Source organism: Globicephala melas, chromosome 17, assembly GCF_963455315.2.
Source record: "Globicephala melas chromosome 17, mGloMel1.2, whole genome shotgun sequence".
Lineage (NCBI taxonomy): Eukaryota > Metazoa > Chordata > Mammalia > Artiodactyla > Delphinidae > Globicephala > Globicephala melas.
Window position 1 is genome coordinate 76,502,049 of NC_083330.1, and position 26,264 is coordinate 76,528,312.

Here is a 26,264-nt window from a genome sequence, read left to right on the forward strand (position 1 = left end):
GCTTGTTCCTCCGTCTCTGAATTACCGTGGAAAGTGAAAACAGATATGGTCAGCTTCCATACGTCCCCAAACCAGACGCTCTGGGTGATTGTCAGAACTGCCAACCCAGCCCCTTTCAGGCAGGCCCCAGCAGAGGTGGAGGTGAGGATGCCAGGGGACAGTCGTGGGGGAGGTCTGGCCCAGCGTCCCTTGTCCAGGAGAAGCCTCACCTGAGGCCGGGTCGCCTGAGCAGCGCCGGGTCTTCCAGCAGGAAGCGTGTCCCCTGTACTGACACACCCTAGGGTCAGGGGCCGTGACGGCACCACGAGGGTGAGGCCTCACTTCAGGTTGACTTCAGCCAACAGGAAAATAACACGCGTTCTGGGATCCTGGCTCTCCAGCTCCCAGCACCATCTCAGGTGAGTTACTTAATTTCCAAAATTTACTTATTTACTTCTTCTTTTTTTTTTTTTTTAGGTTAGGTCATACAGTTTTTTGTTTTTTTTTAAACATCTTTTTTGGGGTATAATTGCTTTACAATGGTGTGTTAATTTCTGCTTTATAGCAACTTATTTACTTCTTAAAAAGGGGTAGGTATTACCTGTTTTGTAGGTTTGAGGGAAAGTGCTAATATCCCGTCTGGCACCTGGTACGGGATCAGAAGGGCAGATACAACTGTTAGAACTGACCCTAGCGGCAACCGGCAACCCGGACCAGGGGTCGTCATGGTGCTGAACGGATGGAGACACGGGCCTGACAGGTCACCACCTCCCTGCTGGACGCAGGAGACAGCAGAGCCAGGCCTTCGGAGCCAGGGCTCCGGCCCCCAACGATGCAGCATCTTTGGTCCCAGCCCAAAGGCAAATGCACACGGTCACTGGGTCACATGCGGGGGCTACTACCTGCTACTGACAGAGTTCCGGGAGAGCTGGCTGTATTAAGGTTTCCCAATTTCAGTAACAATGGTCCAACAGTGGCAGCTGGAGGGAAGAAGAAGGTTCAAAGAAGAAGAATGGAAAGCAAGGGCGTGTTTATCCGGAAAGCGCGGACAGGCCTCTCTGTGCAGGCCGCCCCTCCCCGCCCCCAGGAGCCCCACCGACATCACCCCCAGGCAAGCTCCTCCCGCGATATGGACGCACTCAGGAGGGCATTCCCTTTCAAAGTCACCAGGCTGAGGTGGCACAAGGCATAGGCAAGGGAGGAGGGCGGGCTTCAGGACAGGTCTCTGTGAGGAGTCCTTCGTCCTGGGCGGAATAAGGATCGAAGCGCAAGGACAGGAGAGCCCCAGGTGTGACGGGGGCAAGCCTGATGGCGGGGAGGGCGCTGGTCCTGCAGGCGCCACACGACAGGGCTCCTCGCGGTACCGTCACCTCCCCCCACTACACTGGGAGGAACGGGAAACAGAGGGGTTAGGCTGAGACCCAGCGGCTGGCAGGGAGGGGTGAGGCGGGGGCAGAGCGCCTGCCGGTCCCACGTCCAGCTCCGCTGCCCGGCATCCCTTCCCCAGCCCCGCAGACAACACACTAAGTAACTGACACACAGGAGCCGTGCAAGCGGCGGTTTTCACAGCAGTGATGATGATGGAAGTGATAAACAGAAAAGAGACAGGTATCGTAAATCTAAGGGAAACAAGCAGTATTCAATTCATGAGCTCATTTGGCGGGGCCAGCGTGTAAACCCCACCTCAGAACCAGTGAGCGCCAGGGCTGAAAACACCACTAGGCCCCTGGTGCTCACTGCCCCTGGATGGCCAGGTGCCCTCCACCACCTCCTCCACATGAGGTCACCCTGTCCCTGCAGAGGTGGGTCTCCTGACCCACCGGGCAGCCTGCGGGGACCCGTGGACTGTGTTGGCTCTCGGCCAGTTACCAGGCTCCTTGTAATAAAGCCCGCCCTTTATTATAAGGGGGGGAGGGACGGACTGGGAGTGTGGGGTTACTAGATGCAAACTGTTACATACAGAATGAACAGACGACAAGGTCCTACTGTGCAGCACAGGGAGCTATACTCAATATCCTGGGGTAAACCATAGTGGAAAAGAATATACAAAAGAATGAATATACGTGTATAACTGAGTCACTTTGCTGTACAGCAGAAATTAACACAACATTGTGAATCAACTACACTAAAATGAAATATAAATTAAAAAGTAAAAATAAAAATAAAGTCTGCCCTGCATCTTTCACAGAGTGGCGGGGGAGGTCAGACGAGAGGAGGGACCTGAAAGCTCGGCTGGGTTGTACTGGGAGGGACAGATCTTCACGGCCTGCAGGGAGGCTGGGCTCTGCTGGAGAGCCCTGGAGGTCGATGCTCACAGGCTGCTGTGGGCAGGACCTGAAGGAGGAGGCCCCTCGTCTTCAGGAAGGGAGGGGAGGAGGGAAGGGGGCAAGGAGGCAGGCAGGGCAGCCCGACTGCTCCGCACAGCCTGAGAGACACCTGGCCCCTGCTGCCCCAGACTGCATTCTGTACAACCAGTCACAGGGGACGACTCAGGTCCCCAGTGTGTGTCAGGAATGTGCTTAGAATACTCCAGGCCTGCCGGTCCTTACCGCAGGAAAGCTGTCTCAGCCCTCCCGGGCTGCACCGTGAGTGTCCGTCTCTGCGTCTGCCCCTCCCACAGACTGGGGGCGTCTCCAGGGCTCAGCACACGGAAACAGCATACGTACAGGCTGTTAGCCAGGTGCAGAGTAGGTCTGGAGCTCCCGGTGTCCCTGCCACGTATCTGGATGTTGCAGATATGACCCAGACAGGTGTGCACACACCTACCGCAAGAGCCACAGTTTCCTTTAAAACACGTCTGTCCAGCCTTACGTGCCACATACGGGCCATTTTTATTACTACGGTGGGTGTCAAACTAGGCTCAAATTTTTTGTGAAGTCTAAATATTGAGAAAATATTAAAATGCATAATGAAATAATTAGCCAATTCAATCTTTGGTCTTTCCATCTGCTTGAATTTAGGTTTACAATAGCAAAAGTCTGCTATCCATCCCATGCCAGATGTCATTACCAGATAGGAGGGGAAGTGGGGAGAGAGGGAATGTCCTTAATGCTAATTCTCTTCACTCAAATTCGCCTTTGGTGACAGTCTTCCAATCCCTAAACTAGGAGACAGGTGTGTCTGGCACATGGTAGGCATTCAATAAGGATTTGCAGCATGAATTATTAATCGAACACAAAATAGGGAAGTCAGCTTCTTGAAAGAATCAAGGCTAAAACGAGAGAAACCCAAAGACATTTTAGTACGTTTTCAATAGTTTTCAAAGCACGTTCAGAGTTTTGATGGTCAATATAACCCCGTTAGAAGGCAAGGACTGTGGGCTCAAGCAGGCCGGGGGGTTCAGGGCTGGCTCCTCCCCGTTTTCTGCAGGAACTCAGAGGCAGCTGCATCAGTAAGACGTGGTGAGAAACGCCCTGGGAGCTGTTGAGCGGTGCCGAGGACCATGTGGGACCCCTGGGGGCAGCACCCAGGAAATGACACTCGCAGGTGCTGCCGTGCGCCCTGGCTCCCAGTGAGGCCCAGTCTCCGTGAAACTTGGGGAGGCAGGGCCCCCCCAGTCCCAGAATGAGACCCCGCAGAAGGATGAACCCTTCCCACCGGGTGCCCGAGCACAGTGCCCCTCCTCCACGGGTGCCAGCCAGGCCTGCCTGGCTCTGCACGAGCCCCTGCACGAAGCCAAGGCTCCAGGACCCAGCGTGGCTCCACGCAGGAGGTGCGGAGCCTCCGCAACCCAAGGCCCAGAAAGGACCCTCCTGGCTCGTGCCAGGACGTAGACGCCAGGACTGAGCGCTAATGGCCTCCTTTTACGACCGCCCGCCCCCCGCCCCCTCCCCACCCCAGGATATGAGCACCTTCACCACGCTCCCCATGGGGACCTGGCCTGGCGGGGAAGCGCTTTGCCGCCGGCCACCCCCCCTGGGTGCGTCCTTGGCCGCACCACTTCCTGGCTGGACTCAGGGTTAGTCAGCTCACCCTGCTGAGATCCCGTTTCCCCAGCGGACCGTGAGAGGCGCCGACCAGAGAGGTGTGAACAGTTGACAGAGGTGACGGATGCAGCGAGCCTGGGGCGCGGCGTGGGTGCCACCTTCCTCCATGCTACGACACTCTGCTCACTCAAGCAGCGCCGGCTGACTATACCCTGACTCTGCTGAGAAGTGGGGTCACCGAGGGAAGGGCACCTCCCGCGGCCCCCCACCTTTTCACTTCTCTCTGTACAGAAGACAAACGCCTAGCTCCACCATGCATGCCAGGTTCCCTCCGTGAGCCCCTGAGCGCTCTAGTTTTTGGCGTCTGGTTCTCAAAGCCTTCCATCTACAGCGCTTTATCTGTCACAAGCCCCTCGGAGACAGGGGTCTTGTCTACCAAGCCCAGATTCACGTTAGCTGGTGCAAAGGAACTTGCCTCGGTCCTGGAAGCTGTGCCTCCTGCAGCCTAAGGTTGCTTCCAGAATCCAGGGCGACGAGCCCACACAACAGCCTGTGACTATCCCACTTCCGCAGAACCAGTGTGTGAACAAGGTAATCAACAGACATTCCCATCAGAGTTGCCTCTTCCTGGGAGACACCCTGAGCGAGCCATCCTCTCGCACCGTGCGAACTGTGGGGCATCTCCCACCCCTGTCCCCTTGATAAACTTCTACTCACCCTTAAAAAGCCCGCCGTGGCGACACCCCCTCTGTGAAGCCGCCCCTGACTGCCCTACCCCCGGCAGCTTCATCCTCTGAACCTCACAGCAGTTGGCATAACGCTCTGTCCCTGCTCCCCAGCCGTCCGTTTAATCCTCAGATGACGCACACGCTCTTTGGGACCGGGCAACCCCATGAAGCCCCGCCTGCGCACTGCAGTCCCTCAGGCCACTTGCCGCATACCCAACCCAAGGCAGGCACCGAGTAAAGACTGCTGGAAAAAACACGTCAATAGATAAGTGAACCTGAGTTTTCTCCAGAGCCCCACTCACCCAGCCGAGCGTCTACCACGAGCCAGGCACTGATCGGAAACTCAAGGCAGGGCCACTCATTTTATGAAACCATCTTTTTTGTGCAGTCCTCCTAACGCCCCCACCCCAGGCTTTGCAAAATGGCATCTGCGTGCCTTGCTGAGCTGTACAGCCTGATTTCAGTTTCCCCAACAATCGTATCCTGTGTTCAGCTGTCAGTATGTGGAACCTCCCGACCCCAAGCCCAGCGTTGATAGGTGGCCGTTAGAACCGGTCACTAACACAGATCTCAACGCTGACAGGAAACACGTGATCCAAGTGAGAGCAGCTCCGGCCCCAAGGAGGCCTTTCCTCATCCTGAACCTGTACTTCACTCGTGGGGCCCTGGGCGTGGTGGAAGGGTGAGAAAATGCCCACTCTTTGGTCCTTATCTCCCTGCCATGCCGTTTGTGAGTTATCTATGGCTAGTGCTCAACAGCTGACCCCTCTGGGGTCCTCCTCAGGGATCCGCAGGTCGGGGTGGGCACCGGGAAAAGGATATGATGGTCCAGTGGATGTCCAGCTTGCTGTTGATCTCCAGGCCTCGGGCTTCCTGCCTCTCCTCCTCCAGCTCCTTGGAATTTGCAAACTGCCCCTTCTCCCCAGGGGATTCTGGGAAACTCTCAAAGTTGAACTTGTCCACTTGAATAGCCATTCTAAGAGAAGGGCGAAACAGAGCAGAGAATTAATCAGGAGGGCAATTTCTTCTGTGGGCTGCTGGAAAAGCAGCCCATGCCAGCATGAGACAGGATAATGAATCATTATCGTTAGTAATTCATAACCGATTCACTCCAAGAAAATGAAATAATTGACTCCCAGGGTAGTACCAGCTTCAGAGCTGGCTCAACACCGTTTAGCACGGAAGACACAGTCAGAATGTCCAACCCCAGAAGGAAATCTGAATTCTGGAATAGGGTAAGGCAGAGAGGAAGCAAGGGAAAAATCACAGAGGGGCGACCTGGCAACCACTTACCCCTGGGCCCCCAAAAGCCAGGGGGAACTGCAGCCTCGTCATCAGAGCCCTGCCTGCCGCGCTGCACTTCACCCTTGGCCAGATGGACTTGCTCACACACGCCGAGTGCTCCGCCAGTCGCACAGCTCCCCACCTGCTCACTTCCAGCCCCTGAGCCCAGGACCCCACCCTCCCTTCAGGTCTCGGCGCAAGTACAACATCCTCTACAGAGCCTCCCACACTGCTGCTGTGTCCCGCACTCGCAACCTTCTGGCAGTTTCCAGAACACACCAGGCTCTTCCTCCCTTAGTCTTTGTGCCCACAGCTCCCCACATGGGAATGTTCTTCTCCTGACCCTTGGCACAGCTGGAGGCTTTCATCCTTTAGATTTGAGCTTAAGAAAGGCCTTCCCAGCCCACCTCTCCACAGCAGCTTTCCATCTCATCCCTCCCCTCACCCCATTCTCCACTGCGGCATTCAACCTATTTCCGCAATAGCATGTACCATGAGCTGTAAATATTTACTTCTGGATTTGTTAACTGTCTATCAATCCTACCAAAATTCAGCTCCTTGAGGGCAGAGATCCTCTTGTCTTGTTTACCAGTGTTTCCCAGGCCTGGAAAAAAGCCTGCCGGGCACACTGGAGTAACCGGTTCAGAGAAGAAATGAATGAGTGAATTAAGATCCTTCCCTGGATCTAGGGGAAGACGACGGAACAGTAAGACGCGGAGATCACCTTCCTCCCCACAGATACATCAGAAATACATCTACACGTGGAACAACTCCTACAGAACACCTACTGAACGCTGGCAGAAGACCTCAGACCTCCCAAAAGGCAAGAAACTCCCCACGTACCTGGGTAGGGCAAAAGAAAAAAGAAAAAACAGACAAAAGGATAGGGACGGGACCTGCACCAGTGGGAGGGAGCCGTGAAGGAGGAAAGGTTTCCACACACTAGAAGCCCCTTTGCGGGCGGAGACTGCGGGTGGCGGAGGGGGAAGCTTCGGAGCCGCGGAGGAGAGCGCAGCAACTGGGGTGAGGAGGGCAAAGCAGAGAGATTCCCGCACAGAGGATCAGGGCCGACCTGCACTCACCAGCCCGAGAGGCTTGTCTGCTCCCCCGCCGGGGCGGGCGGGTCTGGGAGCTGAGGCTCGGGCTTCCGCCGGAGTGCCGGGAGAGGACTGGGGTTGGCGGCGTGAACACAGCCTGCAGGGGGCTAGTGCGCCACAGCTAGCCGAGAGGGAGTCCGGGAAGAAGTCTGGACCTGCCGAAGAGGCAAGAGACTTTTTCTTCCCTCTTTGTTTCCTGGTGCACGAGGAGAGGGGATTGAGAGCGCTGCTTAAAGGAGCTCCAGAGACGGGCGTGAGCCGCGGCTAAAAGCGCACACCCCAGAGACGGGCATGGGACACTAGGGCTGCTGCTGCCGCCACCAAAAAGCCTGTGTGCGAGCACAGGTCACTCTCCACACCTCCCTTCTGGGGAGCCTGTGCAGCCCGCCACCGCCAGGGTCCCGGGAACCAGGGACAACTTCCCCGGGAGAACGCACGGCGCGCTTCAGGCTGGTGCAACGTCACGCCGGCCTCTGCCGCCGCAAGCACACCCCGCACTCCGTGCCCCTCCCCACCCCCCCCCACCCCCCGGCACCTGAGTGAGCCAGAGCCCGCGAATCAGCGGCTCCTTTAACCCCGTCCTGTCTGAGCGGAAGAACAGACGCCCTCCAGCGACCCACATGCAGAGGCGGGGCCAAATCCAAAGCTGAGCCCCGGGAGCTGTGAGAACAAAGAAGAGAAAGGGAAATCTCTCCCAGCAGTCTCAGGAGCAGCGGATTAATCCCCACAATCAACCTGATGTACCCTTCATCTGTGGAATACCTGAATAGACAACGAATCATCCCAAATTGAGGAGGTGGACTTTGAGAGCAAGCTTTATTATTTTTTCCCCTTTTCCTCTTTTTGTGAGTGTGTATGTGTATGCTTCTGTGTGACATTTTGTCTGTATAGCTTTGCTTTCACCATTTGTCCTAGGGTTCTATCCGTCCGTTTTTTTTTTTACTTTTTAAAACATTTTTTTCTTAATAATTATTTTTTTATTTTAATAACTTTATTTTCTTTTATCTTCTTCCTTCCTTCCCTTCCTTCCTTCCCTTTCTCTCTCTCTCTCTTTCCCTCCCAGCTCCAGGTAATATCAAACGGCGAAAATCTCCCACAGATCTCCCTCTCAACACCAGCACCCAGCTTCACTCAACGACCAGCAAGCTACAGTGCTGGACACCCTATGCCAAACAACTAGCAAGACAGGAACACAACCCCACCCATTAGCAGAGAGGCTGCCTAAAATCATAATAAGTCCACAGACACGCCAAAGCACATCACCAGACGTGGACCTGCCCACCAGAAACACAAGATCCAGCCTCATCCACCAGAACACAGGCACTAGTCCCCTCCACCAGGAAGCCTACACAACCCACTGAACCAACCTTAGCCACTGGGGGCAGACACCAAAAACAACGGGAACTACGAACCTGCAGCCTGCAAAAAGGAGACCCCCAAACACAGTAAGATAAGCAAAATGAGAAGACAGAAAAACACACAGCAGATGAAGGAGCAAGATAAAAACCCACCAGACCTAACAAATGAAGAGGAAATAGGCAGTCTACCTGAAAAAGAATTCAGAATAATGATAGGAAAGATGATCCAAAATCTTGGAAATAGAATAGACAAAATGCAAGAAACATTTAACAAGGACCTAGAAGAACTAAAGATGAAACAAGCAACGATGAACAACACAATAAATGAAATTAAAAATACTCTAAAAGGGATCAATAGCAGAATAACTGAGGCAGAAGAATGGATAAGTGACCTGGAGGATAAAATAGTGGAAATAACTACTGCAGAGCAGAATAAAGAAAAAGGAATGAAAAGAATGGAGGACAGTCTCAGAGACCTCTGGGATAACATTAAACACACCAACATTCGAATTATAGGGGTTCCAGAAGAGAAAAAGAAAGACACTGAGAAAATATTTGAAGAGATTATAGTTGAAAACTTCCCTAATATAGGAAAATAAATAGTTAATCAAGTCCAGGAAGCACAGAGAGTCCCATACAGGATAAATCCAAGGAGAAACACATCAAGACTCATATTAATCAAACTGTCAAAAATTAAGTACAAAGAAAACATATTAAAAGCAGCAAGGGAAAAACAACAAATAACACACAAGGGAATCCCCATAAGGTTAACAGCTGATCTCTCAGCAGAAACCCTACAAGCCAGAAGGGAGTGGCAGGACATACTGAAAGTGATGAAGGAGAAAAACCTGCAGCCAAGACTACTCTACCCAGCAAGGATCTCATTCAGATTTGATGGAGAAATTAAAACCTTTACAGACAAGCAAAAGCTGAGAAAGTTCAGCACCACCAAACCAGCTTTACCACAAATGCTAAAGGATCTTCTCTAGGCAAGAAACACAAGAGAAGGAAAAGACCTACAATAACAAACCCAAAACAATTAAGAAAATGAGAATAGGAACATACATACAGATAATTACCTAAAATGTAAATGGATTAAATGCTCCCACCAAAAGACACAGACTGGCTGAATGGATACAAAAACAAGACCCATATATATGCTGTCTACAAGAGACCCACTTCAGACCTAAAGATACATACAGACTGAAAGTGAGGGGATGGAAAAAGATATTCCATGAAAATCGAAACCAAAAGAAAGCTGGAGTAGCAATTCTCATATCATACAAAATAGACATTAAAATAAAGACTATTTGAAGAGAAAAGAAGGACACTACATAATCATCAAGGGATCGATCCAAGAAGAAGATAAAACAATTGTAAATATTTATGCACCCACCACAGGAGCACCTCAATACATAAGGCAAATACTAACAGCCATAAAAGGGGAAATCGACTGTAAAACATTCATAGTAGAGGACTTTAACACTTTCACCAATGGACAGATCATCCAAAATGAAAATAAATAAGGAAACACAAGCTTTAAATGATACATTAAACAAAATGGACTTAATTGATATTTATAGGACATTCCATCCAAAAATAACAGAATACACATTTTCCTCAAGTGCTCATGGAACATTCTCCAGGATAGATCATATCTTGGGTCACAAATCAAGCCTTGGTAAATTTAAGAAAATTGAAATGGTATCAAATATCTTTTCTGACCACAACGCTATGAAACTAGATATCAATTACAGGAAAAGATCTGTAAAAAATACAAACACATGGAGGCTAAACAATACACTACTTAATAACAAAGTGATCACTGAAGAAATCAAAGAGGAAATCAAAAAATACCTAGAAACAAATGACAATGGAGACATGACAACCCAAAACCTATGGGATGCAGCAAAAGCAGTTCTAAGAGGGAAGTTTATAGCAATACAATCCAACCTTAAGAAACAGGAAACATCTCAAATAAACAACCTAAACTTGCACCTACAGCAATTAGAGAAAGAAGAACAAAAAAACCCCAAAGTTAGCAGAAGGAAAGAAATCATAAAGATCAGATCAGAAATAAATGAAAAAGAAATGAAGGAAACGATAGCAAAGATCAATAAAACTAAAAGCTGGTTCTCTGAGGAGGTAAACAAAATTGATAAACCATTAGCCAGACTCATCAAGAAAAAAAAGGGAGAAGACTCAAATCAATAGAATTAGAAATGAAAAAGGAGAAGTAACAACTGACACTGCAGAAATACAAAAGATCATGAGAGATTACTACAAGCAACTCTATGCCAATAAAATGGACAACGTGGAAGAAATGGACAAATTCTTAGAAATGCATAACCTGCCAAGACTGAATCAGGAAGAAATAGAAAATATGAACAGAGCAATCACAAGCACTGAAATTGAAACTGTGATTAAAAATCTTCCAACAAACAAAAGACCAGGACCAGAGGGCTTCACAGGCGAATTCTATCAAACATTTAGAGAAGAGCTAACACCTATCCTTCTCAAACTCTTCCAAAATATAGCAGAGGGAGGAACACTCCCAAACTCACTCTACGAGGCCACCATCACCCTGATACCAAAACCAGACAAGGAGGTCACGAAGAAAGAAAACTACAGGCCAATATCACTGATGAACATAGATGCAAAAATCCTCAACAAAATACTAGCAAACAGAATCCAACAGCACATTAAAAGGACCATACACCATGATCAAATGGGGTTTATTCCAGGAACGCAAGGATTCTTCAATATACGCAAATAAATCAACGTGATACACCATATTAACAAATTGAAGGAGAAAAACCATATGGTCATCTCAATAGATGCAGAGAAAGCTTTCGACAAAGTTCAACACCCATTTATGATAAAAACCCTGCAGAAAGTAGGCATAGAGGGAACTTTCCTCAACATAATAAAGGCCATATATGACAAACCCACAGCCAACATCATCCTCAATGGTGAAAAACTGAAACCATTTCACTAAGATCAGGAACAAGACAAGGTTGCCCACTCTCACCACTCTTATTCAACATAGTTTTGGAAGTTTTAGCCACAGCAATCAGAGAAGAAAAGGAAATAAAAGGAATCCAAATCAGAAAAGAAGAAGTAAAGCTGTCACTGTTTGCAGATGACATGATACTATACATAGAGAATCCTAAAGATGCTACCAGAAATCTACTAGAGCTAATCAATGAATTTGGTAAAGCAGCAGGATACAAAATTAATGCACAGAAATCTCTGGCATTCCTATACACTAATGATGAAAAATCTGAAAGTGAAATCAAGAAAACACTGCCATTTACCATTGCAACAAAAAGAATAAAATATCTAGGAATAAACCTACCTAAAAAGACAAAAGACCTGTATGCAGAAAATTATAAGACACTGATGAAAGAAATTAAAGATGATACAAATAGATGGAGAGATATACCATGTTCTTGGATCGGAAGAATCAACATTGTGAAAATGACTCTACTACCCAAAGCAACCTACAGATTCAATGCAATCCCTATCAAACTACCACTGGCATTTTTCACAGAACTAGAACAAAAAATTTCACAATTTGTCTGGAAACACAAAAGACCCCGAGTAGCCAAAGCAATCATGAGAACGAAAAACGGAGCTGGAGGAATCAGGCTCCCTGACTTCAGGCTATACTGCAAAGCTACAGTAATCAAGACAGTATGGTACTGGCACAAAAACAGAAAGATAGATCAATGGAACAGGATAGAAAGCCCAGAGATAAACCCACGCACATATGGTCACCTTATGTTTGATAAAGGAGGCAGGAATGTACAGTGGAGAAAGGACAGCCTCTTCAATAAGTGGTGCTGGGAAAACTGGACAGCTACATGTAAAAGTATGAGATTAGATCACTCTCTAACACCATACACAAAAATAAGCTCAAAATGGATTAAAGACCTAAATGTAAGGCCAGAAACTATCAAACTCTTAGAGGAAAACATAGGCAGAACACTCTATGACATAAATCACAGCAAGATCCTTTTTGACCCACCTCCTAGAGAAATGGAAATAAAAACAAAAATAAACAAATGGGACCTAATGAAACTTCAAAGCTTTTGCACAGCAAAGGAAACCATAAACAAGACCAAAAGACAACCCTCAGAATGGGAGAAAATATTTGCAAATGAAGCAACTGACAAAGGATTAATCTCCAAAATTTACAAGCAGCTCATGCAGCTCAATAACAAAAAAACAAACAACCCAATCCAAAAATGGGCAGAAGACCTAAATAGACATTTCTCCAAAGAAGATATACAGACTGCCAACAAACACATGAAAGAATGCTCAACATCATTAATCATTAGAGAAATGCAAATCAAAACTACAATGAGATATCACCTCACACCAGTCAGAATGGCCATCATCAAAAAATCTAGAAACAATAAATGCTGGAGAGGGTGTGGAGAAAAGGGAACCCTCTTGCACTGCTGGTGGGAATGTGAATTGGTACAGCCACTATGGAGAACAGTATGGAGGTTCCTTAAAAAACTACAAATAGAACTACCATATGACCCAGCAATCCCACTACTGGGCATATACCCTGAGAAAACCATAATTCAAAGAGTCATGTACCACAATGTTTATTGCAGCTCTATTTACAATAGCCAGGGGATGGAAACAACCTAAGTGTCCATCATCGGATGAATGGATAAAGAAGATGTGGCACATATATACAATGGAATATTACTCAGCCATAAAAAGAAATGAAATTGAGCTATTTGTAATGAGGTGGATGGACCTAGAGTCTGTCATACATAGTGAAGTAAGTCAGAAAGAGAAAGACAACTACCGTATGCTAATACATATATATATGGAATTTAAGAAAAACAAATGTCATGAAGAACCTAAGGGTAAGACAGGAATAAAGACACAGACCTACTAGAGAATGGACTTGACGATATGGGGAGCGGGAAGGGTAAGCTGTGACAAAGTGAGAGAGTGGCATGGACATATATACACTACCAAACGTAAAATAGATCGCTAGTGGGAAGCAGCCGCATAGCACAGGGAGATCAGCTCGGTGCTTTGTGACCGCCTGGAGGGGTGGGGTAGGGAGGGTGGGAGTGAGGGAGACGCAAGAGGGAAGAGATATGGGAACACATGTATATGTATAACTGATGCACTTTGTTATAAAGCAGAAACTAACACACCATTGTAAAGCAATTATGCTCCAACTAAAAAAAATAAAAAGATCCTTCCCTAACACCCCAGGCCAACGTTTATCTCCCGCCCACCGCCACTGTTGCCCAGCCCGCACACCTGTATCCACGTTCAACTGAGTCCCCAGGTGCTACAGCCCCTGGTCTCTAGAAGGCAGGAGGGCTCTAGCTAACCACCTGCAGCTGGCCTCCAACTCCCACTCCCATGCCCCTGACAGGCGCATAGCCAGGGGCTGTGTCTTACTGACGCTGGAAATCCTACCTCTTGGCATGAAATCAGGCATACAGCAGGTACTCCACAAAAATGTGTTACATGGATGGATAAAGAAAGGGGGGGAGAAAGGGGGGCTCCTTCGTGTCAGGCCCTGAAGATGACTGTCACTCAACGCATAAAAGTAGGCATTTTCTTTTATTTCACAGTCTGTGCTGTGGCCAAAATATTCCGCTGAGCCTCAGCATGTTCTAATTGGCCTTTGGAGCTTCTTCAACAACCAGGAACTGGTATTCAGGGTGTATAAACATAAGATTAAACCCAAGGAAGAGGTCTTGAGAGCTTGGAAAGGACTACTGGAACATTGGTAAATCCACAGCATTTGGCCAGGAGCGTGACGTTTGAGGGTCAGCTACTGAAGAGTCAGAGGCACTTCTGTGTAAGCGCAGAAACAGTGCATTTCATAGCAAGGACCACTTTCGACAAATTACATTTACTGTTCTTTTCGGATTATACAAGTAGATAGGCTCACTGTAAAAAGCTGGAAAATAGAGAAAAGCACTCGAAAGAAAAAGCACTCAATCTTATACTCTAAGGTTGATCTATTAATTCTATAGTCTTTTTTCTAAGCACTCGTATTTTAATGTAGTTTAAATCATTATATAAGCATACATACAAGTCATTATATAAGTATTAAATATATGTGACCACACATACATATACACATAATTTTAAGACTTGCTTTCCTCTCTTAATATAGGATGAGCAATTTCGCATCATTAAAAATTAGTCTGGGGCTTCCCTGGTGGCACAGTGGTTGAGAATCCGCCTGCCAATGCAGGGGACAGGGGTTCGAGCCCTGGTCTGGGGAGATGCCACATGCCGCGGAGCAACTGGGCCCATGAGCCACAATTACTGAGCCTGCGCGTCTGGAACCTGTGCTCCGCAACAAGAGAGGCCGCAACAGTAAGAGGCCCGTGCACCGCGATGAAGAGTGGCCCCCGCTCGCCGCAACTAGAGAAAGCCCTCGCACAGAAACAAAGACCCAACACAGCCATAAATAAAATTAATTAATTAATTAATTTAAAAAAATTAGTCTGCAGAATATTCTATCATATGGCTGCATCATAATTTACGTAACAATTCTCTACTTTACGTAACAATCCCTATTTCTCATACTTTCAGGTATTTTCCATTCTTTAAAAACTTACGGGTGAAGAAAATCGTAACAACCATCTTTGTGCTTAAATTCGTTCTCTGCATTTATGACTGTCTGTTAGACTCCATTCTAGAGGCGGAATTACTGATTTGAGGGTGTGAAAACCTTTGAGGTTTGGAGGCAGAGGACCAAGTTCCTTCCCAGAGACTTCTTCCTGAGGTACACTACCCCGAGCAGTGCGGCGGGCACGCGCCTCTCTGCACCCTTGCCAATACTGACGATGATCAATTTTTAATCTGTGCTAGTAAGAGGCAAAATGCTGCCTCGCTGATGCTTCAGTTTGCAGGTCTGTCTGAATTACTCCTGAGGCTGCACATTGTTTCAGGAGCTTATTAGCCATTTATCTTTCTTCCCCTGTGAGTGCAGCCAGAGTGCTTCTAATTTCCCACCCGGCAGAAGCGCTTCCTACTTCCAAGCTAGCCCGGAGCAAACTAGTGCTCTCTTCAAACAAAAGGTCAGAATATTTCGTAAGTTTCACTAAAAAGGCCAAATTCAGCTCATCGTCCGATAACTCAAAAAGAACTAATAACTGTCACCTGTCAGATGGGTGTGGACACATCCTAATACCCAGCTCTCTTCTGGTCGAATGCAAAAAGGGAGAGAGGCCCGGCTCTCAGCAGCCTTAGGGTCAGAACACACACTGGACACTGGACACCAGGATTATATTTGTGTGACCGTCTTCGGGGGGGGGGGGCTCTTTCAAACAATTTCTGACTGCATAAGCGTCATACTATATGACCCATCTCCACCCTTCAGTAAAGTGTAGCCAGGTGTGCCCACAGGACAGGAGAGGGAAAAAAAATGCATTGCAACGAACGCTTATCGCATACCCAGTCCTGGGCTAGGTATTTTCAATACACATTCATCTTTTTTCCTACTGTGGCCTGAGGATGAGTGTGATTTGCTTCCTTTTACAGATGCAATGACGCTCTGTGGGCATAAGCCACCTGCCCAGTGTCACAGAGCTGGCAGTCCCGTCAAGAGCCGGCCGCTCAGACTCAGCGCTGCTCTGGTTTTTGCTGTATCTGGCTCTCCATTGCTTAGGCAGTGTACCTAAAAGGTAATGGTTTTTGCTCGTGCTGTTTTCAGAGCCGGCGTGGGACACAGACCCGGTGACCGCGGGCCTGCCATCCACAAGAACCAGCGCACCCCCAAACGTACAACAGCCCTCCTGCCCCAGCAGCCCCAGGTCGCGTGCTGCCAGCAGATGTCCCAAAGGCAGTGTCCCTCCTCTCCCACAGATGACGAAATCGAGGCACCAGAAGTTGAGTGGCTCACCTAGGGGCACCCTGCTTAAAATCCTGCAGCCACGGTGGCAACTCCAGGACCCGAGGACTACCGCCCCGCAAACCCCAGAGGAGCACTGTCCACCTCTACGTCTCTATCTACGTGGGCCTGGGGCACAGTCCTGAGCCCTGCCGCCCTCCTCCTTCCTCTCCTCCAGGAAGGGCCCAGCAGCAAGGCCGGGAAACGTTTCCCAGAGCCGAGTCCTTACACGTGAGCTCTCCGCCCGCCGTGACACGCACACCGGTCCCAAGGGCCAGCACTGTCAGAGGGGGAGTCACAGCCTGGTGCCCTGAGAGGCACCCTTGCTCCAGGTGCACCCGCAGACGTGCCAAGGGGCCCCCTGGCTGGGGGCAGCAGTGCTCCCTGGTGACGCAGCAGGTCCAGAGCCCATCACAAAGCAGCTGCTCGAAGAGGAGGCGGCCCCACGGCCATCAGGGCCGCTTAGGGAGGAACTGAAGCGGAGCTGCTGGGAGCCCCTTGTGGAGAGGAGGACGGGAAACCCAGGAGGAGGACGGGAAACCCAGAGCCACCCAGGGGAGGCGGGGAGGGAGGGAGGGAGGGAGGAAGACCATCTACTGCAGCGGCCCCCGGAGGGGAGGGAGCTGAGGCCCCGGACGGCAGCCCATGTCCACCCCATGGGCACCGAGGCGGCAGAGGGCACAGAGCAGGGAGCCCCGGCTTGAGAGCAGACCACCTGGGCTGGACCCCCAGCTCTGCCCCGACTTGAACATGACCTTGGCCGTGGCCCTCCACTTCCCTGAGCACCTCTGCGGAATGCGGTCAGCAGTAGTGACCTAGAGGGCGGGCGAGGGGTCAGCGTTCTTACTCAGTGCTAGTGACCACGCCATCAGAGGTCAGCTCCGCCACAAGGCTCGGTCACAGCACAAACCCTCTTGGAAGGGTGGCACTGCCTCACGGTGCAAAACCCTGCACCCAAACTGGGGCTAATAAGCCCCGTCTTGTAAGAGTTTGTGCAGATTAAGTAAGACGGTCCGCAAGTGCCCAGCACACCACAGCATCCTACAGACAGTGGCCACTGTCACGATTATCAATCCCACCTTACATATGGGGAGACTAAGGGGCTGGGAAGTTAAGGAAATAACCTGAGCTGCTCACGGAAGAGCTGAGATTCGGACCTGAATGAAGTTCTGATGCTGACCCAGCGCCCTAGCGAATTCCCCAGCCTCCTAACCGTACAGCCCCACCACCATTCAATTCTCTTCATCTTTGCCGCATCGGAGTGAAATAGAATTAATACTGCTATTGAATGCCAATTTTCACGTTTAATTTTATGGCCAAATGTGACAATAATAGTCAAGAGTTGGCACTAAAAAAAGGTGCTGTGATTTTTGAAGAGTCTATAAAAAAGCGGTGGTTTTTAAAATACCGTATCATATGATTCAGCCTTTGAACAGCTGATAACCTCGCCAGGGAAGTCATAATGATGACATTTAAATACAAATCAAGGAGTCGGATTTAGAAGGACTATCCACATATAATTAAATTGAACTTTCATTGGGAGATAATTGATAGTTATACGACGGTATTCTAAATTTATGTGGCGCATCCTTCGGGAGTCTATTTGACTATGCAGAATGCCAGCCTACTTCTCTGTTTTATAATGAAGTACAATCCAAGTGAAAGGGAAGCGGCCAACCTTCCAGAGTCATCCATCCTGAATGAGAAGAACTTTTGGCAGACAAGAAAACGGCATCAACACTGACAACCTGGATCACACCCAAGAAGATCATTTTCACCTTAAGCCTCATAGATCAGTTATGGTTTTTTAAAAAAAACACCTTCCTTATTATTGTTTTTAATTGAAGAGAACTGTATTCTAAAAATCAAAGCACCATCAGGGATCGCACCAAACACAAGAGTGGCAGCACCCGTGGCCACGGGGGGCCCAGCATGTGCCTCACCACCACCACCTACGTCCGTCCCCACGGCAGCCCTGGCGGGATCACACACACGTGCTGCCCAAGGCCACAGGGAAGGCAAACGGGGCAGAGGACTCTTAACCAGGCCTGGACGGCCCAAAGCCCGCGGCAGGCGAAGACGTGGGTCCGGAGAGGTGTCCCTGCTCCCCGCGCTCTGGGCACACGCAGGGCTGGTGCAGCTGAAGGACAGAGCGCTCGGCAGGGTCAGTGCAGCTCAGACACGAGCACAGGCCTGGGAGCCAGGGCTCCACCCTCTGGCTGGTACCACGCAGAGGCTGGGATCCACCTGGAGGGGAGAAAGCTGAGGAGATGCCAGCTTCAGACAGACCTCAGCCTCTCTTGATCGCCGAGTCTGCCTCTGAGGTTCCAGCCTGTCTGAATCTCCAGTTCCTCATCTGTGAGTTGGAGGCTGTCCAGGGCCCACCGACCTCCTGCCTGGGTCTCTGTGAGTTCAGCGAAGGCCAAGGGTGGGGACTGGAGTGGGGATCATGGCCTCTTGCTGCCGAGACAGCTTCTCGGAAGAATGACCGCGTGGTGTGATCATGGGCGAGGGACCAGCTGGTTCCGCAGGAGAAGAGGACCAGGGACCCCACGTGACATCCCCCGTCACACTCCCCCATACACGTGCTCCCCCGTCGTCCACACGCGGGGACCCCAGGGCACTGCCCCATCTTACAGACGGGCAAGCTGAGGGCAAACAGTCCTCCTCCCCCAAGGACCTGCCCTCCTGGGGCCCCTCGCCTGTCCTCACCGCTTCCTCCAGGCAGCTAACTCCCCTCCCCCGCTCCAAGACCCAGCCTCCCTGCGAAGCCTCCCGGCCTCCCATGCTGCCTTTCAGGCCGGCTGGGGCACCCCCGTGTCACTGTGCCCCCATCGTCCCCAGCGTCCTGCCCTCCTCCTCCCCGAGGGCGGCCAGGGCTCTGCCGACCCATCTCCGGGCCAGGGCTGCTTCCGCCACAGCCACATGTGCAGCCCCCGAATCACCCCCGAAACGCCGACACCGCCTGTATAAAACTGATACGAGTTTATTCTGTATTAGAGAAAAAGAAACAAAGCAATGCTTCTAATGTCCAGAGGCGCTGGCTCTGAAGCATCGGAGTGTCCCCTTCCATCTCAGCCAACGCTTCTGCGGAAGCACAACCCCGTACCTTGCGTTTCTGTACACGAACAATTGTTTTGGGACCCGTTAAGTACCTTTCTCGGCGCAGAAAATAGTGCTTAATTAATAAATTGAGATTTACTCCTAACGTCATTGAGCGGCCAGCTGATGCCCCTGAAACTGCGGGAAGCAGAGTGAGGACTGGATCCCGGCTTTCCGGGGCCACTTTTCATTGATTTCTCTCTGCTAGGCCTCCTGCGGGGGGGGCCCTTGCCATCTCGACAGGGCTGGCCGGCCTGCTGGATCCCTGCCACAGGGTTCGGCAGAGGCAGGGACAGCCGGGGCCTCTGTAGTGCGGTGGAAAGGGGCGGGATGGCAGGCCAGTGGGCAGGGGTTCAAGCGCGACTCTGCTCCTGATGGGACGTGGGATCCAGGGCGGGTCACCTGACTTCAGGGCACCCTCTGGGATGGAGAACTGTGTGGAGGAACGAGCACGGGCTTTTTGCAGCCACAGAGACCTGGATTCTAAATCCACGCTTGGTCACCTAGGAGCTTGGTGGCCAGAGGCTGTGCAAAGCAGTTAGGCCATGTGAACAGGGAGCACAGTACAGTTTCTTGTCCTCTGGGGTATGTGCTGTGACCAGGAAGGTGGGCTGTAAGGTCCCTCTGGCAGCCCAGTTACCTGTGATGATTAAGAACTCACATGGGAACTGGGTATCTGACATGGGGGTTAGTCAGGATTGTGGGGAATTTGGACCACCTGGCATATAATTGGTGATCAAAATTACAGCTATTACTTTGTGGGGGGGGAGGTAAAAAAAAGTTCTAGAGTGGATTGAGATCAAAACAGGAAAGCATTTACAATGGCGTTTATGAAGTAAAAAATGCCAGGTAGATGCTAGGTACTTTATTTCTTCTTTTCACTATCGTGTAATCACAAAGAATATTACACCAAGGCTAACGCAAAAGCACCTGAGCCTCTCGCTGTGTCCTCAGCCCTGCATCCTCCACAGCTCCGCCCCCCGCTCCCAGAGGCCCCGCACAGGACAGGCTGGCGGGGAGACCCCACCAGCTCCTGCCCGTCTACCCTCATCTCCTTTCTCCCTCTCCTTCCACAGCAGGACTCACAGGGCCCCCAGCACAGGACGAGCTTGGCTGAAGCAGGGCCTTCCCTCCCCGGTGAGCACCAGAAACCATTCCAACAGTTCCCTGGATTTGCTGGGTCTCTAAGGGGCAGCTTGGGGTTTTCTCCAACGCTCCTCAATGACTGCTCTGGGGAAGTCTGTACGAAGATCAAAATAGCTATCAGATGCTCTCCCGGTTTTCTGCTATTCTTTTAGTCTGAAAGACCTGGCTTCTGCCTAGGCCTGCCTCTCATCAGTTGTGTCTTTGGCGAGTTACCCACTGGGAGCCTCCGTCCTGGGCCGGCGCGGGGGCCCTTCCTAGGGAGGGGACACGCAAGTTAACCCAAGTAAGGGTCTGGCCACGGTGCAGCCGGTGCCTCATCAGGGTTAGTTCCCGCCTGCTTCCAACCATTAGGAAACGAGCTACTTTCAAGTGGCAGGTGGACGCACTCTGCCTGGTATGAGTGAGTGAGTCCCCGCTCCTCCCCAAAGGCCGTGCTCCACTCGGGTGGGCTGGGAAAGCCACCGAGGCGCTCAGATCAGAGCAGCAGCCTCTGCCGGGGCAGGTGGGCTGTGGCCGCCATGCGTCCTTCAGTGAGAAGCGGGTGCATTAACACGCTCGGGCACCTCCGGCTCCTTTGAGTTCTCCCAGAGTAACGTGCTGGCCAGGGAGGGAGAGCTAAGGAAGCAGCGTCCCCATCGTGGAGCCTGCTTCACTCCCATCACCCTGCAGAAGACGTGGCTGCATCATGGGGCGGCCGCTACCTAAAGGGTGAGGGCACCGGCCCGCGTCCCGGCTGGCAACCCCATCACCCTGACGAAGTCGGGATCCTGCACAGCAGCTGCAGGTCAGTGACTGCGCCCGAGGGACACGAGCTGATGGGACACTTCACTGTCGTCCCGTAGTCACCTTACTCCACACGTTGGCCAGCCAACGTGCCAGGGTGGGATGTGCTGTGAGCAACATTAGGGTTCAGCGGGGTGCTGGCCGGGCTAGACTGAGGAGGGAACCTGGGACCAGCCACCTGGGACCAGCGCGACGGTACTAAGAGAGCGGTCGGCACGACGCAGGCCCCGCGCTTAGCATTCAGGGACATGGGCGAACCCGAAGCAGTCCCCATCTCCCTGTGGGAGACGGACCTCGGGCAGATGGGCTGTGAGGTTTGTGATGAGCTGTGACAAGTGTTATGCCACCGGGATGCTCGGGTGCTACTCGGCGTAGAAGGGGACGACCCGTCCTGTCCACCGGCCCTGAAGCTGCTCGGGCTGGGAGTCGGGGGTGAGGTGAGGAGGGAACACTCCAGGTACGGGAACATCACAAGTGGCAGAGCACGACGTGATGGAGCGTGAACGCTGGCTCGGCTCCCTGGACGCCAGTCCGACTGCTCTGAGGGGCCTGGGAGGGACGAGGCCAGAGGGGTAAGCAGGGGCAGACCACGGAGGCTCCCATGGCCTCATCAGGGTGCGTGCACATCCCCTGCTCGCTATGGCCGAGTAGATGGCCACAGCGCCAGGCAGGTGGACCCACGCTGCAAGGAGTGTCAAAGGCTAGTTTTAAGAACAAAGGAAAAATTTTAAAAAAATAGTACAAAGAGGAGAGACTGAAGGAGGCAGAGGAAAAGGCAACTACAGAGAGAGAGAACGATTACTGAGTATTTGCAGTTAGCACACACGCCCTGCTTCAAAGGCAAGGTCTTACTGTCTTCACAAAGCAGATGAGGAAACCGAGGCACAGGTGATGGTGTGGTCACCAAGCGCCAGGCCTTCCTGGGCACAAACATCCTTCCACAGAGCCCAGGTGGGGATGGCAGCTTCCTCCCTGTGCCGCCCTGGCCCTGGCAGCCAGAGGCCTCCTGTGCACATAGGAGCATCCACAGGTGAGGCGCTGGCTCCTCCCTCCTGTCCAGGTGACGCCTAGGAGGGAGGCTGCCGGGAAGCCAAAGCCCAGGGCCTGGGTCCAGGGTTCCAAACTGAGAAGGCAACCTTCCTCGCTGCATCCCCTGGGGTCGCACAAGGGGGGTGGGCAGGGAGCTGCTGCGGTTTGGAGGATGGGGTTCAAACCCACTCCACTCGGCAAACACGGGGCGGAGCCAGGACGCTCACAGGTTCAACCCCAGGCCCGGGAGATGAAGAGACAGAGGGAAGCAAACTGGAACATCGCTGGCAGATTTTTTCCTGGCAGATGCTGCTCAAGAAAGGACGTGAGAGAAATGCGTGGAAGGGTTTTTGACATCTGGGTTTAAGACAGACCACGGCAGTTTCCCTCATCAAGCTCATCAGAAGCGAAAGAACCCACAGAGTTCAATAACCCGAAAATAGCTTTGGTAGAACAGTTACAGACGGATCAGACAGTTCAAACGATCGGAATGGAGGGCAAGGATCCTGGCACATTGCCAGTGTCAAAGGTAAGTGAAAATATCCTGCATTTGCTGAAGGACAATAACACTTCAATTATCCTCCGCAGAAATTAAAGTTCCCTTGTATAAAAACGCCCCTGTTGAGTGGAGCTGAACCTACAAAACATTACCGTGTTGTATCAGTCTTTCTGGACAGAAATATTTCTACGTTGGGGTACAGATTTCCCACCTTCCACGGACGCGTACCTGCTTCTACCTAACTAGGAGATCGAGGAAGGGAGGGTCTCAGGTAGGGGACGGGGCATCTGGCACTGAATCTGCATCTGCTGGGGGTGGTCCCCTCGCCGAGACCTTGCTCACAGCCAGGTTCCTTGCTGGGTTCTCTACAATCACGTCTCTTAATTCTCACAACCACCCCGGCGATAAATGTTATCACGATCAGTGTCCGAATCCTCTAGAAGAGGAAACCTCAGAGCCATGTGTGGCCCTGGGGGGCAGAGGAGAGGGGCGCTCTGGAAGGCAGACGTGGCCCTATGTCCTTGGAGCAAAGCCTCCTCCCATCACAGCATGTCCAGAAAGGGTCAGAGGCGCCCTGCAGACGCCAACCAGTCTCCAGGGTGGAGTCCAAAGGCGGGTGAGTCACCTCTGCTGGACTCTGTTCTCTCACCAGCAGACAGGGTAACCCCCGGAGAGCGTCCTGAACACTGTGACCTCAGTTTGTCATCTGTAAAATGAGCACATGATCTAGCTAAAAAAAGGTGATCTGTGGATTAATTTGGACAGTGTATTCTTAATAAGAAAGCCTTTTAGAACTCCTAGTTCTTTCATTGCCATTGTTATTACACGATATCTTCCCACCTGCACCTAGCGCTCCATACATCCAAAACCAGAAGCATACCACCTCCCAGCTACTCCCCTCCAGGCCCATCTCACTCCCGCATCACCCCACACACCGGGCCTGCGATCCCCCTTCCCTTCGCCCTCCAGGCCTGGGCAGCAGGCTGCGTGGACTGAACCCACCCCGTCCCCACGCCCTAGTTCAGGCCTCCTGCTCCCTTCTGCGCGGGCCACCTGATGGCAACGTCAGTCTAACTCCCAGCCTCTCCCCTCTCTGCCCTCTGCACCCTGTGTGCAGAACTCGATCACAGTGTACACAAACTGCCCTGGTTCTAAAGGGCTCCTGCCGCCCGGAGAACAGAACTGGGGCCGAGGGTGATGATGCCTAAGAAAAGTGGATGCAAAATGCAAGGGACCTCACTGTCCTGCTAAGTGGTTTCCTAGAGCTTCTAGGCTTTCTTTAGACAAAGGGGCCAAGGAGGTTTAGCAGAAGGAAGGCAGCAGCCGGGGGGGAAGGCTGGAGGGGGGAAGAGACCGATGACAAGCCCGTGTGAAGGCTAGTGCAGTGGCCCAAATCCAAACCAAAACCACCATCAGAAGAAGAAAATTTCTAAGGTATGGAATTCTCAAAGGGATTTACAAATTGGAAATTGCCCAATGACCATCTGTGTGCGAATAACATCAGTGTGACCATCAGCAAACAGTGTATACACACAGATATACTTATAAGCACAGAAATAGAATTAAGGGCGATTCCCTTGGAAAATAAAAATTAGAATACATTTCCAGAAGGTCAAAATTCTTTCCAAGAGGCCTAAGTGCCAGGGAGGAAGTCAGTTTTTACAGTGAGAATCCCTACCGCGTACGAGGCCTTTCCCTGCACCAGGTGCTGTGCTCGAGCCTTTCCGTCCCATCATCGCTCAGGGCTCACCGCAGACGCGGCCGCCTGCTGTGCTGAGCACTCTGAGACCCAGCTCTCATCTAACCCCCGTGAAGCCCCTGAGTGTAGCCTGTCATTCCCGTCTGTACTGACGGGGAAACTGAGGCTCCTAAGCCACCCCCGGGCTCCAGAGGGACAGTCAGGGAGCAAAGGTGGAGGCCCCGAGTGCGAGGAAGTCGGCGGGATGCTGGGGGCGGGAGGAAGTGGGGGCCTTGGCCTTCATTCCAGAGGTACCTACACGGGTCCTCACGTCAACAACCGTCTCTTCTGATAAACCTCTTCACATGACCGCCCCAGAGCCATTCACCAAGACGGCAGCCTCCACGTGCCGCCCGACACCAGCGAAGGGAGTCCGCGTGGATGGGGCCGCACCAGCCTCCGTGACCCGCCCCGCCCGTCTCCAGCGCCCTCCTGCCGCCGGCACCACGAAGCCCTTACTGTCCCCACGCCGCGTCCACGCTGCGCTCAGCAGTCTGCACCTCCAGCCTCTCACCCAGCTCGGCTCACCCTCGACCCACCTCCCCTCAGCCCCCGTGTTTCCAGCAGCCGCCCTGGTGAAGCACACACTGAAGACCTCCCGCCCCACCTGATCGTGCTCGGAGGACAGAGACGCGGCCTGCCTGCCCTCGCCGTCCTGGCGCCTGGCACAAGGGCTGGCACGCAGTCGGGGCTGAAGAAAGTGGACGCTGAACTGAGAGTCAGCCCACAAGCCTTTCGTGCGACTGCAGCGTCACCCGCCCGGAAGGAACCCCGAGCTGACGGATTTTAAGGCAGCTGAATGCCTCCATTTTATTAACAAGATGCTCCAATCACACTAAGCCAGCTGCCGTTAGTAAACAGGTGCTTCTACACCTAATTGCGTATTTCATCAACTCTAAGTTAAATGTCCTACGTCCTAACGTCAATGAGGAAAGCAGACAGGGACAGGAAGGGGTCAGATGTCCCGAGCGTGCCCAGCTTGGGAGAGGCGGCACAGGGGTGCGCGGCCCAGCCTCTCACCCCCCGGAGTCAGGGCAGGGGACGGATGGGGCCAGGGCTGCGGAGACGCAGAGACCTGGTCTCGCGTCCTTGCTCTGCCCCAAGTCTGGGCCATCTCGGGAAGTCATCTGGCTTTCTGCAGCATTTTCTGGCTGTAAAAATAAGGATAAGGAGGCTACCCTCAGAGTATAGTCGTGAGGTTTAAAAGGCCTCGGGCCACGTGCTGAGCACTGAGGATGCACTCCAAGGGCGGGGCTACCTGGAATCATATCCCACCGTGGACATCACCCACCCTGGCACTGATCCGGCCACAGGGAGCAGAAGGGAACCAGGCGGGCACGGAGCACGCAAACTCCTTAGGAGGCACGCGAACCCCCAAGGCCTGGGCCCGCGCACCTCCGGGCCTCAGCTGTCCCGACTCACCCGCGTGCCTCCTTCCCCGGGGCCTGCAGCGCTCGGGCTGCTGGGCCTTGACTCCGCCTCGGGGATCAGCCCTGTGAAGGCTACCCTGGCCTGTTCCCGCCTCCGCCCCACGGGAAGTGCAGGCTCCCTGCCCTGAACACTGTGCCCACTGTTTAATAGGTGGTTAACCACACTCATGACCGTGGTGGCTTCACACACACACACACACACACACACACACACGCACGCGCGCACACACACACACACACACACACACACGGCTATGAATTCAGAGTGAAT

General features: G+C 51.8%; 1 protein-coding gene across 7 annotated transcripts in view; it reads right to left on the reverse strand.

The window, feature by feature from the left end:
* TRAPPC9 (trafficking protein particle complex subunit 9) overlaps positions 1-26,264 on the reverse strand; it is a 539,837-nt gene that overhangs the window by 113,875 nt on the left and 399,698 nt on the right. For all 7 annotated transcript variants that reach the window (XM_060287242.2, XM_060287245.2, XM_060287244.2 and 4 more), the window contains one exon: positions 5,456-5,609. In XM_060287242.2, the coding sequence (XP_060143225.1) occupies positions 5,456-5,609 (154 nt within the window). The remainder of the gene's footprint in view (positions 1-5,455; positions 5,610-26,264) is intronic.